Below are 15,073 nucleotides of genomic sequence, written 5' to 3' on the forward strand. Positions count from 1 at the left end.
TGAATAAAATTCTGGGTAGATATCTAACATTGAAGAAATTGCTGAAACGATGTGAAACTGAAAATTTTGGATCGACATTGTGTTTTCAAAACTCGAAATCATAATCGAACAGTGACATTCTAAATTGCGTCGAACATTGAGAATTCTGAACTAACATTTGAAACTGGAGTAAATTCTGGATCGATATTTGACTTTGAAAACACTGGATCAATATATGATGAAGATTCCAGGAGTTTTATTTTCATGATTCTACATTGTGGATGTGGCAGGAACTCTAAAAAAAAAAACTGGGAAAAAGTGAGAATGTATCATGAGAAAAACTTTCCGTGAAAATTCAAATTTCTACTGGAAAACTGCATTCCTTTTCACAATGCTCTATAACACCTAATTTTATTGAAAATAATCAAGTAAACTTTTAGAAATCTGAAAGAAGGTTTTACGGACTAGTTTTATGCTACCAAGTTCATTTCTCTACACGAGCTTGCGTTTTGATGATCATAAGACTTTTGACTCATTACAGAATGAGAATTAAGTTCCATGGTCTATTTTCAGCTGAGCATGTACGATTAAATGGCAGTAAAGGTAGTGTAAACTATTTAGCGTCAACCATTGTTACGGAAATAATTGAAGTTCTATCTGATAAAGTACAAGAAATGTATCCAAATTCGAATAAAACCAAGATGCTTTGATTAACTATGATTTTACACCAGTGTTGAATTTTTTGTGCCAAACCCTTATTTTTGACGTGACATGTGAAGAATATCTTGAATGTATGTTCAACACCATGACGTTTTTCACATTTCAAGTTAGAACTTTTTTCTAGAAATTTCGTAGGTTTTTAATTGTTTCTACATGCATAAGTATTGAGCAAAAAAAAAAAAAAAAATGGCTCTGTTTATCTAGAAAATCTGAACTTTTATTGATAAATGTTGTGCAAATTCTAGGTCCAACACCATGGAATTGTCCATTTGCTTTACAAATAATTCTATTTATACCGTTGCCTGTATCAAACTGTTCTACTGAATGTTCCTTTTCAACCTTAAAACAAATTATAAATTGTTCCACATCATCTCTTTTGCACAAAAAAAATTAAGTGTTCATACTCTTTCGTCTATTAAAAGTGATATCAAATAGATTAAAATTTAATAATGTTGAAGAATTTGGAAATTTAAAGGTGAGGGGAAAAACATGTAAAGTAAGCCGTAAGTTCTTTTGCACTATGTTTGGAATATTTATTTGTTTATAAATAAAAATAAATGTTTTTATTTTTTATAAAAACTAAAACAACACAGAGCTAAAAAGTGATGTCAAAAGTTAAGCCAAAATGCAAAGGGTTTAATAATCATTTTCAACTTTTTAAATTTTCCTTTCATTATGGTAAGTGGAAGTATTTTTTTATGTGTTTTAGTTTTCAAACATATGTACTAGACAGCTAACTGCTTGTCCATTATTTCATTGCAATAAGTGCAACCTACATTTGCATCAATAATAAATGATTTTCAGATTATTCTTTGTTCATTGTCACCTACATTACATCCATTTTAAAAAAGAAAAACTTAACAACTTTATTTGCAGTACACTCAAACCTGTTTCTGTGGGATCCTTTTTCTTTGTGGTACATGAAAATTTCAATCAAATTGTGACTCAATTGACTAACTTGTCTATAAAACAAGTGCTCGGTAGTATTTTTAAGTGATGAATCGTTCTCTGATGTATATTTTAAAAGCGGATTTAAATGGTTGGCGAGATTCAAAGTAGTTGCAAAAGCAGAGCTGTCTTCAGGCTCCCATCTAACTGGTTAAGCCACAAAAAGTGGTAGGTACGGGGAACTCTGAAGTGAAAAGTGTCTTGAATTTGTTTAAAGAAGAAATTCCTACAGTTGTTTCGTAAGTTTTGGATTATTTTCAAGTGAGACTGTGTTACGAAAGCATTTTTTTGTAGCTAATAGTGAAGTTTTGAGTGAATTTTTTTATGCAGTCCCTATCTACCACACAAAACTAGGTTTGAGTGTAGTTTGTTTCCACATTTATTATAATGAATGCCAATTTTGTGAAATAGATCTTATTATTTTTCTTTGACAATAATTGTTAGTTCATTATTGAATACTTTTTGTTTATGTGAAAATATTAGACATGTGCTGGAGTATTTGATAAAGAAATTTTAAAGATCTACTTACTTTATTTACATAAACATGGTCAAACATTTTACTGAAGGAGTTAATTCTTGCAAAATTAAGTTGCTATTTCTGAACTATCCGGGTCAAAGAAAAAGGTACTTAAAAATGATATTCATATTTAATTTTTTTTAAATAGGAATAAAAATTCCTACCATTAATTGTTCAATATTACAAAATAACTTTACTAATCTGTTATTTCAAATTTAAAAGTTTATTATTAATTTGAATGACAATGAAAATGATCAAGCAATGATTTTGAGCAACTTTTGCACTGTACTTCAATTACATTTACTTTCTGTGCAACCGTAGAATTGCAATGAAACCAAATGTGTACAAATTTTCTATTTGTTCGTCGAGGGAGAATTAACTCTAATCTGAATTCTGCTCAGGAACTTTTGTAACTAATATTTAGCAATGTTAGTAAGTTTTGAGCAGAATTCGGAAATATCCGATATTTTCAATTAGCACAAATTAAAGTCTTTAAAATAGTAAATGCTTCCTCAAATCACTCTTTATTTTCTTATGTTATTATTACAATATGTAGAATTAAAATTAAGTTTTCTTTTTATTATATTTCATTTTACATTTTCATCAATTTTTATGGAGTTAGCATTGACTGTTTCATTTTTCTTCTGTTAGCTACTTTTACAGTTATATGAGTCAAAAATAAAATATACATTAATTGGTGCACAGTCATGAGAAATTCTCTTTTTTTCTGACCAACATTTAATAACTAGGCACTTTTAGTATGTATTAAATTGATGATGTTGTGAGATTTTGGGCTGTTCTGCTGTGGTCTGAGTGTTGTTACCACAAACGTTTCAACTGCATCTGCGGCAGTCATCTTCAGTGTTTACGTGGTCGAAGCTTCCAGGAAAGCGACTTTTAATTCCTTCTTCCCTTTCGTTGAAATTGTTGGAATCCTAACAATTTCAGTCCTGGTTAAACTGTAACAGCTAGCTACACTGCTGGCCACACGAAATGCAACACCAAGAAGGATAGTAGTCAGAGTGAAATGAAATTTTATACACGTGATGGCAACCTTACTATCAGAAAGTGATTACAAAATGAGAACAAATTGATCATTTATTACTGGAAAAATCCCAAATGAATGGAGGTTTAAGTCTCCTGTCGAGCTACCTATTGCGTGAATGTACGAGGTAATACAGTCAAACATTGAAGCATATCAGTCTTGTAGGATATCCTACTACACAGGTACTAGAAATGTGCACCTAATTCCATCAAGCTCATAGCCTACGCAATTTACCATCTCAAGTGATCCCAGATATGCTCAATTTGTGACAAAGCAGGGTGACGCACTGGACATAGAAAGTGGAAAAGGAAGTCCCCTCACACCCTTGCTGTGTGTGATCAAGCAGTGTCTTCCTGGTTGCCCCGCCATGAGTGCCAACACATGTGACTGAATAATGATATTAATGCAAATTGGTGTCATGGGGACCGCAGGGTGACCTGTCGTAGTGCTGTGGATCAATATTAGAAGTGACTATGTTTTGTACATGATTGCAACCCATAAAGGCATCCCAGCTGTGGGTGGGGTATGCCGCTGAAAAGCCAAAGCATTATTTGGTAGTTCACAACGTGTTCTCCATAACCTTAAAAAATTGTTATTTTTGCGAAATTCGATCTGGATTCATCGCTATGAGAGCAATCAGGAACCATTCGGTTGCTAGCAAATCGATTTGAACTCGAACCTACTCCAAGTGTATGCGACCCTAATAAAGCCTGCTTTTTAGGAGCACACCACATCGACAGCTGTAGTGATGCTAAGGGGTGCTATATTGTGTGTGGGACAGGATCACCTCTAACATTGACTTGCTGCACTATCACAACCTAATGGTATATTTTTGTCATGTGTTGAGACTCGTGTTCAATAAGCCAATGCACCGTCACACACGGGAGGGGGGGGGGTTCCTCTCCCACATTATCACCTTTTCTGACCTGCGTGATGTCATGATTTGTCACAAATTGAGCATATCTGGAATGACTTGGCGGTAAATTGAACCATCTATGAGTTTGATTGAATTAGTAGTGCTTTACATTAACTGATAGGAATTGACGTATTACATCATATGAGACTAGTATACCTCAATGTTCGACTGTATAGTGTTGTACATTCAAGCTAGAGTTGATTCAACAGGGTACTTAAACCTCCATTCATTTGGGATTTTTCAGTGATAAATGTTCATTTTATTTTTATTTTGTAATCAATGTTGCCATCAGGTGTAAAATTTTGTATCATTCTGACTGCACCTTCTTGATGTCGCATTTTGTGTAGACAGCAGTGTATATAGCAATAACAATAATGGAAGCCACTATTTAACCAATATTGGCTTAAAATCGGCATGCAATAATGGCTCAAGAGTGTGATTGCAATGTTGGCCAATATTGTCAAAATGTATCCCCTCCGTGCTTCAGCCAATATTGTGAGCCACTATTTAGCCAACGTAACGCCAATATTGGCCTTAGATCGGCATGCAATAATGGCTCAAGATTGCAATAGCAATATTGGCCGATATTGTCAAAATGTATCCCCTCCGTGCTTCAGCCAATATTGTGAGCCACTATTTAGCCAACGTAACGCCAATATTGGCATTAGATCGGCATGCAATAATGGCTCAAGATTGCAATAGCAATATTGGCCGATATTGTCCCTCTAAAACTCTAAAAAAAAAACAGGGGTGGGCAATGTCATTCTATTTAATTTCTGTTCACACACACACACACATCAGAGGATTGTTCATTCAACTCGTTTATTTGAACTACTTCGTACATTTGAAAAAATTGCAGATGATCTCTGCACAACATACTCACTTAGACTCGAAAGGTTTCATTAGATCAGTAATATTCTTAAAGAAAAAATAACTAAAATTATTTTAAAGTAATAAAAAATGCCTATGAAAAATTGATCAAAAATTTTTATTCAGGTTTAGATGTATAAAGCAATTATAGTTTTTTTTTTTTTTTTTTTGTAAGTCATTTCTCAGTTGCCGAAACGAAAAAGTAACAACAAATGTATTGGTAGCTCAGCCGGAGTACCGAAGAACTTAATTTTAAAAAAAGGTACTCACATAAATATTAGAGAATTTCAAAATTATTCCACATTACCGATGAGAACAGAAGAAAAAAAGACAACTCTTTTTTAAATGGGGGACTAATTAGACAATCTTTATTAAAAATCCCTGGATATTGAATGTAAAATAAGCGACTTCAAAATCGCGAAGCAAGTTAAAAATAAATTAAAATCAATATAGAATGTAGCTGATAGGAATGTTATAGAAGATAAAATGATCAATAGAAAAGTGGTAAAAATTATTTTTAGAAATAACTTTGGTGACAGAAAGTGTGAGAAGGATTTTAGCAGGTGCTTGGTACAAGAAGTAGAATGTCCAAACATTTTGCTAGTAGCCCAAATCAGTTACACAAAACATTGCTTAATGTAAATTTAACTACATTGGAAAATAGAAAATTAACTGCAATGGTTAAAGAAAAATGATGAATAACGCAGAAAGTAAAAAGGTTCGAAAAGAAGATATTGTACTGCATTGAGAAAAAGGAAATTTGAAATTGATTGCCCATTAAAAAATTGAAGATGAAAGTATTTTTTTAAAAATGCGATTTTATCACAAGTGCATCAATAAAATTTTCCAAATGCTCACCGTTCAAAGGAATGGTTGTTCATTTTTTAGTTAACGAACGGATCTTTCATTTTAAGGATTCGTTCTTTTTGACTCGTTTGTTCATGAACGACAAATCCCTACCCTTTTGAATACTTGCTACGCTGAAGGGTGGGGGGAGTTTTTCGATGTTCCGTTTGAACAGTACAAAAATCTGGCTCGCCTAAACATAAGCCACATTAAATTCAAGAAAACTTAGGGTTCTCGCAACAGATTGAAAATTGCTTAGCAAAAAACAGTCTGCGGAATAATGATAATGATCTGCTATCATCATTCACTGCAGTTTGAATTTTTCGACTGTCAAGAAATAAAGTCCTTGTAACATTGGCGTAGCCAGAAAAAAATTGAAAGGGACGTCGCTGCATTTCAGAGGGGAAAGGGTGAAGTTTTTTTCAGTTGTTTTGTATGGTCATAAAAGAAACATTTCTGCTTTCCGAGGGATGGATAATCACCAAATGTCACTGTAATGTGACTGCCTAATGTCATTCATTACACTCCAGTTACAGAACAGAAAAATTGGTTGACTTTGAAAGACAAAACCAGCAGAGAAAAATAGGCAACTTGTTTATTAGTTGTCCATTTCATCATAAAATCAAAATTCTGACTCTTTAATGCTTAGAATATCCTCAATAAAAAAGACACTGTACATAGAGTAAATAAGAAACCTCATGCGCTATTTACTTCTAAAAAATAAATAAAATACGGTGCAAAATCTCAGGAAAAATAACTTTTCATTATTTCCGTTCGTAGTTCACTTACATGCTGGTTCAAAACAAACTTTTCTTTACAAACTTCCAAGCCTTTCATTGGTTTTGCAAATCATATTCATTTCGTATGCATCGAAAAAATTTTGCTGAAGTTTTCAGAATGATCATGTATTTCTATTGTTCTAAAATCTTTCAAATATTACGGCGAGACTAATAAAATGCTAGTTTTATCCAATTTTTCACTGGTGATGACAAGTAGCTGAAGCTGGGTGGTCAGCAATGGCTTCCAAAACAAAGCAGCAAAAGCTGCATAGATCACGTGTCCTATGCTAAAGTCACGTGTCTTATGCAAAACAAACCTGCTGTGACGTCACGTGAAAGTATCCCATTGGTGTGTTGAAGAGTAGGGCCTTCATTTCGATTTCTCTAGCCTTAATACTACGCCAAGAGGTGTAATGTAGTGTAATGTTGCAATTCTATTTGTTGCCCTTGTTGCTGTTGCGTAAACACAAGCTTTTTTATTGTGAATATGGACCCTTAAATCGCTTTAAATTTGCTTAATATTTCTTCAGATATAATAGGATAGATATTCAGACATGAATTCTGTCAGCCGTCCCGTGTCAGAGATTATTAAAAATCGTGATGTTGAAGAACCCAAGAAACGCAGTAGAGAGGATTGGCGTAAAGCTAAAGAGCTGGAAGAAGCTCGAAAAGCAGGCAATGCTCCAGCTGCAGTAGACGAAGATGGAAAGTTAGTAATTTGTTTTTTTGTATTTATATGATTATCATTAACTGCTTTGCATCATTATGTAGGATTTTATTGAATATAAAAATAGGCAACTGAACGACAGCAAGGGCTCTCATTCTGGAAAAAGATGGTGGAAGAACCGTTAAACATTAATTTTTTGGACAAAGTCTATCTTATTTAAATGGGTTAAAAGAAGAATTTTATTTTTTTTTATTTGTACTGTCTAAAATAAGGGATACACTTCGAAAAGAACTTGTCTTCTTTGTCTGAGGCTTTTAATTAAAATGATGTCTTTTTAATAAAGAAATTGCGTTCCTAAACGTATGAAATCAGGAAAAATGTCTACAATGAGAAATGTAAGGATTTTCTTAAAGCTTATTTTCTTATTTGTATTAAGTGTCGTCACTGGTACGTTGGTGAATTGTTATGTGATCTGTAACTTTTGTTTTTGCTTCAAATAAAAAAAGTCTTGATCTATGGGTTTGAAGTATGTAATGCATATCAAACTTGTGATTCATTTGCAAATAAAATTGCAAGTATTTAATTTACTCATTTTCCATTTTTAGAGACATCAACCCACATTTGCCTCAGTACATTTCAACTGCTCCCTGGTATTTTGGTGCCAAAACTGCCACTTTGAAACACCAGAGACCACAGCCCGATAAGCTGACAGAATTCAGTAAAATAAGTGATGAATATGTTCGGGGATTAAAGGTATAGATATATATTTTTTAAATTTTCTTTCTTTTTTTTAATTTTTTACTCTTATTTAATAGGCTGCTAAGCAGCAGAATTCTTTTCAGCATTTTTCAATGCAGATTTAAAAAACAATGTAACTTGTGAGAATATAACTCCAAAAAATATAAATATAACTCCAAAAAAAGCTTAAAGATAAAATACTCAGCTTTGAAACTACAATTAAATGAAGGATAGATAACACAGACACAATATATCAGAGAGCCCAGTTCTTACATCCTGAGATTCCAGTTTTGTTCTTGTTAGAACTCATTAGTCTAGAATATTGATTGACCGAGCTAGAGGCAGATGTCATCTGATTGAACCTGAGAGTGTTAACTAACTGGTAGATAAAGTAAATTTATCTCTCCAGCGAGTGTCCTCAGCATGGTGCAATTCAACTTGTAAATTGAAGGCCAAGCTTGGGTATTTAGTATTGGGCAGTTCTCAAAAGGTGGGAGCAAACACAGACCTCAACTTTGAAGCTTCAACACCAAATAACTTTCATTTTAATTAACTCAAAAAATTTTGAGTTAAATTATAATACTGTATAGAGACAAGAATTGACATAAATTATGGAAAAAATGCTCTTCAAATGCCCTTAAAAAAATATTTTCTTTGTAAAAGGCACAATTTTGGACATACCAAAACATTAACTGAGCAAATGTACCATTAAAAAAATTTTTTTTTTAATTATTTCCATACGTTTCAAAAAAAAAAAAAAAAAAAAAAAAAAATAAAGGTATTAATCTTACACTGTATAATTTTTGGTTAATATTTTACACAAATAACAAAAGTAAAGACATTTTATTTACTTTGTAAACGATTTTAGAAAAAAGTAAGTTTGAAATTTGATGCATGTCCAAAAGTTTCGATCTTTACAATGCTATTATTTGAGAACTAAGTATATGATATTTTCATTTTAAAGGTATTTATCGATCCTCAGAATCAATTTTTAATTGTTTAAAAGTGTTTTCATAAGCTTTTATGCTGTATCTTAGAAGAAAAATTATTTTTCTTAAACATACATGTGGGATGTCCAAATGGTGTTACGATCTTGACGCCGATAATTCTGTCCGTTTATTCATAATTTTTGATGATTCACTGTCTTCTAACCTCAATAAAAAAGGTTACTATAATGTTATCTTCTTTAATCCATTGGTATGTTTTATAATTAATACTTTACACATTGAACAATACATAAATTACAGTAGAAACATGACTGGTTATGATAGTAACGAAAGCCATTTTGCGCTAAAATCGCCAAGCAAAGCTCCATTGGCAACAACACAGCATATGATAAGCTAAAGGTTACCAGAGGGGAATAGTGTTAAAAAGAAAAAAAAAAAAATGATTTGATAGTTTATAAAAATCACTTCTTGACTGAAACTAAAGTTAAAACTATAAATTTAAGAAATTTGGATACTTTTTGGTGTTTTGAATGAGAAAAGCTGCTAGAAGTTATGAAAAAGAAAGGCAAATTTTGGATTGGTGAATATTTTATGCAGAGCTTGTTTAAGTAAAATGGATGCGTAAATTTTTGAATATTAACCCCTTTGTTTTCTAAAACAATATGATTAAAAAACAAATTTTTATTCTTAAAATCCAATTTTTCCACCAAAGAACCTAGAAAATGTTTTTTCCCCATTATCTCAAGATTTCGGGAAATTTTACATCTCGACATATGAGCAAAAAATGTTTTCACAAATATGTGGATATAAAAGTAAATACAAGACAAATTTAATTTTGTATTACTTGATAATTGAAAAAAAAATAAAATGTTTGCTTGTGTTACAACTTTTTTTTTTTGCAGGGTTCAATATGTGTTAAATATAGAGATGGTGCATGTGAAAATTGCGGAGCCATGGGACATAAAAAGAAAGACTGCTTAGAGGTAATGTAATATTCTGAACATTTGTATTAAAAATTATATCTTTAAATTAATTAATATATACAGGGGTGCCTGGTAAAGGGTCATGACTCAGAAGGTGCCATTTCAATTTTTAGGGGGAAGGGGAGGTTTCAAGGAGTTTATTTTTAAGCAGATTAATTTCTTGGTTAAAAGCTGTGATTGTGTTACAAATTCTATTGATTCAAATAGATTGCAAAACAATGATGCCAATAAAAACTTTCTTACTGAGGCAGGAAGAAAATTTTTGAAGGCAGGTAACTTTGAATTGCAATTTGCGTCTTTTATTGTAAATTGTGGTTTTACAACATGGGTGCAAGACCTTCCGTCTTGGACAAAATTTCCGAGACGGAGGTCGGAATGGAAAGAAATTCGATAACTTTCTTTCAGTTTTTACTTAAAAAAGAAAAATTGAGTGTTTTAAAAATATGCTTTAATTACTGGACTGTTCCATAACCACAAATTTACATCGACATTCTCTCGATGTTCCGCCATGAGCTTGTTTTGTTTGTAACATGTTTTTGGAGGGAGTGGCTTTTAGACTGGCGCTGTTTGACTTTTTTTAGGTATGGAATTTTCGAAATTATTGTCTCTAATTGAAAATTTAGCCTCTTTTCTTTATATTTTCGATCATCCTTTCGTTTTTTTTCGGCAAACTTTACACCCATAAATGAAAATTGTGTGCACTCTTAAAATGTACTGAATCAGCAATCAAGAGTGATTGCTTACGAGATGAAATATTTATGCCACAGCAAAGGGAGTCCACATACCAGAAAATTTCTCCATGCTGAAGTATTGAAATGTTATTTTGGTTATTTTTGAGTTAGGGAATCAGGGGTCTCTTTTTTGAAACATTTTCGAAATTGTGGTCTTAAAACTTTAGGTTGTCTTTGGCGATGTGGGGAGGGGAGTTACTCTTTCAATAGAAAAATAAATCTTAAACACAAACTTACACTGCCTTTAGTAAATACAATGAGAGCGGGGTGAGGGTATTCTGCCGCGTAGCCCGAAATATTTCTGTTTCTGAAATTTTAAGATCCTTGTTTTGGGCTATCTTTGGATGACTTAAGGGGGAGGGGTGTAGGAAGCTTCTTTCGAAAAGTTTCTGAATTAAAGTATTAAAACTTTTAGGCGGTCATAAGTCATGTTTATAGGTAAAGGGGGTACTATTCAAAGAAAAAAAATTCAGAAACTGAAGCCTTAAAAACTTAAATTCAGGACATTTATGGTGAACTCAGAAGAAGGGGGTTCGGCAATTTTCTTCCGAAAATTTTTTGATACTGAAAGATTTAAAACATCACTTTAGGCTATATTTGAGTGCCTTAAGAAGTATGTGATTCGGGGGCCCTGCCTGGGGTAAGGATTCAGTTCCCCTATTTCTTTTTTTAATTAATAAATATTGGAAAGTGTACCTCGTTTAAACAATGTATTTACTTCAATGAAGCAGTTTTTTTATTGCTAATTTGACCACCTGCTATCTTATAATTCTTTTTCAAATGAAGATGGTGTGGGGAATGGTGCCAGTTCATTATCATTAGTCGCCCATACCTTTCCCCCACCTTTCCTTCTTATCTGGTTTGCTGGCGCTACCTTGGGTAGATTTTCCAATCAGAACTGATTTATGTTGCAAAAGTAAAAATCTTATCTTGATGATACATTTGCTCAGTTAATGTTTAGAATGTTAGCCTTTTAGCAATGAAAACATTTTTTAAAGGGTATTTGAAGAGCATTTTTTACCTAATTTATGTCAATTCTTGCCTCTACACAGTATTATAATTTTACTCAAAAATATTTGAGTGAATTAAAATAAAAATTATATTTGCTGTTAGAGCTTCAAAGTTGAGGTCTGTGTCTGCTCCCACCTTTTGGGAACTGCCCAACAGTTCTATATTATCTCCTTTGCATGACTTTCCTTCTTGCCTGAAATTCTTAAGGGAAAAAGTTACATTCTATATTTTTTTTAACTAATACACTGCAGTTTTAATTATTAAAAAATAAAGCCTCTAAACTTTGTTTTGACTTTAAGGACAACTATAACAGTAAATTTAACATTTAGTGAGTCAGGAGAAAAAGTTATATTAATATGAATTCTGTTTCTCAATTCAATATGGCAAAAGCCTGTATGTTATTTAATTATAAAATAGCAAAATATTTTGCTGTCTCAGTGTTGAGTGTTTTTAGTAGTATAACACAGAAAATAATGCAGATATTTCACTATTCTTTGTGTTTATTTAAAAATTTATAGATTTAATAAATTTTAGAGGCCTCGCAAAGTAGGTGCAAAATTTTCCCAGCAGTCATTTGCACCAGATGAAATCCTTCCACCTAAACTGATGTTGGACTATGATGGAAAAAGAGATCGTTGGAATGGTTATGATCCTGCTAACTATCAAACGATAGTTGATGAATTTGCTAAAGTGGAAGAGGTACCTTAATGATTGAATCTCTTACCTATATTTTCTTATATTCTTTTTTCTTATTATTATTTTTAGCGGTGTCTAATTATGTGACTTTATTATACATTAATGCAAAATCACTACTGGCATTTTTGGTGGTAGAGTCAAAATTTTATGCACCAAAAATTGATTAAAATATCTATCATGTTTTCCCTTAAACTACCAAAGATATGCATTATGCATTAATAATTATTTTAGTTGTAGAAAAGCTGTAGCCTTTAGAATTTAAAAGAAGACCTTAGTAAAAGTTTCACCTTTCCATTTTTGTATGTAATCATTGAGGGAGTAAATGTATATTGAAATAGTAATAATAAATAACATAATCATAATAATAATAGTAATCTGAATTTCCGAATTTCAGAATCTGACAGATTTCCAAACATTGAATTTCAAGCTCTACGAAGGCTTAATTTAATGAATCCTTGTGCTTGGGGCTGTCCATAAAATGATGTCACACTTTTTCAACAAATTTGGCCCCCTCCTCTCTTTGCCATAAAGTATCACACTTTACCATACTCCTTCCCCACCACTTGTCACATGTTGCACTGTTTTTCAATAACATATTGTTGTAAAAAGTGAAAAAATGTGTGATGCCACACTTTTTATTGCCCCCTCCGTCCCCTTATCACAAACTCACTATTTCACGAACCCACCGCCCTTCTCAAAGCGTAATATGACATCATTTGTGGACAACCCTTTAAAAAGCTACCTTTTTCAAATTTTGCTTGGATTTCTCTTTTTCATTTATTTATTTATTTTTGGTTAAATATTCTATTCCAGTGATTAGTTTTCTTTCCATCGTAAATAAAACCCAATTTTTTCAAAAAGCAAAGTATTAAATAAAAATGATAAAGATCTTCTTTACCAATAATAAAGCTGAAAGTCTCTGTCCGGAGGATGTCTGTGACGCGCATAGCGCCTAAACCGTTAGTCCGATTTTCATGAAATTTGGCACAAAGTTAGTATGTAGCATGGGGGTGTGCACCTCGAAGCGATTTTTCTAGAATTCGATGTGGTTCTTTTTCTATTTCAATTTTAAGAAAAAAATATCTTAAGATGGACGAGTAAATTACGAAATTATCATAACGTGGAACCGTAACATGGGCACAAGCCAATTGGCGAGATACGAAATTATCATAACGTGGAACCGTAAGATGGGTACAAGCCAACTGGCGAAAAAATTCACCATACATTATTTGTAAATGTACAGTCGAACCAAAAGACCTTTTGATTTTTCTACTACGGGCAAAGCCGTGCGGGTATCACTTAGGACTCGACCGATGCATCGGCGCCGATGGTTCAATAATTTAGCCATCGGCATCGGCGGCCGATGCTAACTTGCAGGAAACATCGGCCCATCGGCCTCAAAAAACATGGAAAAGCCGATGGAATTGGCCGATGTTTTTGTAAAAAAAAGGACAATTGTTGTTTTGCTTTTTAATACAAAGTAAAGGAAGTTACTGTTTTCATATAAAATTGTTTACTTAAATTTCAGTATGAATTTCTATTTTAGTCACCCCTGAAAGAGTTTTTAATACTGCATTCAGATACCAAACAAGTTAATTGTTGCGTTGTTTCTTGCGACTGGATGTACGTAAGTTTCTCTCATAAGTCATAACTCAAAAATGGTAAGCTGTAGATGGCTAAATTTTCGCATGTGGGGTATGCGTACGTTCCAGTTGTGCACTTCCCTTTTTGTATTCGATCGGGTGTTCTAAAAAGCCTATTTACTCATTTTTGTGGATATTAATTACTTATTTCAATGCAAAACTAAGATAGCGTCTCAGACTGACGATCATTTAGTGATATATTGCCGAATTGGAGACCATGGAAACAAATATGAGATGGCGAAACCGGTTTTGTTTCATTTTGTTAGATTTCCGTTGAATCGACAGTAATTTTTAATTTTCCGATATTTGTAATATGAATCACAGTAACGCAATCTTTTCTGTATCGCTTCGGCGGAGTTACAAGTTTGAGGCCGTCGAAATACATTTTAGGGCCCTATTTCTCTATCACAAAAGTTGTAAAACATTTATCATAGGCATTTTTGTAACTCCTACGGTTATGGGGCCTCTCGCGCAGTTGGAACATTTGCTATATTTTAAATCCGCCACTGCAGGTCAAGACAAACTCATGTGCAAGTTTTAAAAAGGTTTTTCTGCTCAATGTTTATGATTATTTTGAACTCTATTTTTTACGACCATTTTTTGTATTTCCGAGATTACTTGCGTGCCCCTCCTCCAAATCCATCAATTTCTGAAATTAAACTCTAGTTGTACTTCTAAGTTGTTTAAGACTAACACCACTCATAAAATAAGAGATTTTTTTCAAACTTTATCTATTGTTTAGGAGGAATTTAGAGCATTAATGTAAGAAATTGATTAAAGACGTTTTGAATGGTGACATAATTCGGAATTCAAAAGGACTTTTGAATTTTTTCTTCGGAAGTGCTGAAGTAGATTCAGAAACTCTTCCGAGACGTTGATGGTAGCGGTTCTGTACTAAAAAAATGAGGCCGAAGTTTAATGTTGTGAGTTACTCCAAAGTCGGAGGGTGACCCCCTAACCCGCCCTCGTCGTCTCAAGCATTTTTTAAATATTTAGCGATTATTTATTTTGGTCAAGAAATATCCTTTTGCATATTT

General features: G+C 32.9%; 1 protein-coding gene across 1 annotated transcript in view; it reads left to right on the top strand.

The window, feature by feature from the left end:
* The first annotated feature begins 7,053 nt into the window (after positions 1-7,053).
* Positions 7,054-15,073, top strand: part of LOC129226943 (pre-mRNA-splicing factor SLU7-like) — a 42,357-nt gene continuing 34,337 nt past the window's right edge. The window contains exons 1-4 of the mRNA XM_054861572.1: positions 7,054-7,329; positions 7,893-8,040; positions 9,875-9,955; positions 12,232-12,396. Coding sequence (XP_054717547.1) covers positions 7,175-7,329; positions 7,893-8,040; positions 9,875-9,955; positions 12,232-12,396 — 549 coding nt within the window. The 5' untranslated portion in view covers positions 7,054-7,174. The remainder of the gene's footprint in view (positions 7,330-7,892; positions 8,041-9,874; positions 9,956-12,231; positions 12,397-15,073) is intronic.

This window comes from Uloborus diversus, chromosome 7, assembly GCF_026930045.1.
Source record: "Uloborus diversus isolate 005 chromosome 7, Udiv.v.3.1, whole genome shotgun sequence".
Classification (NCBI taxonomy): Eukaryota; Metazoa; Arthropoda; class Arachnida; order Araneae; family Uloboridae; genus Uloborus; species Uloborus diversus.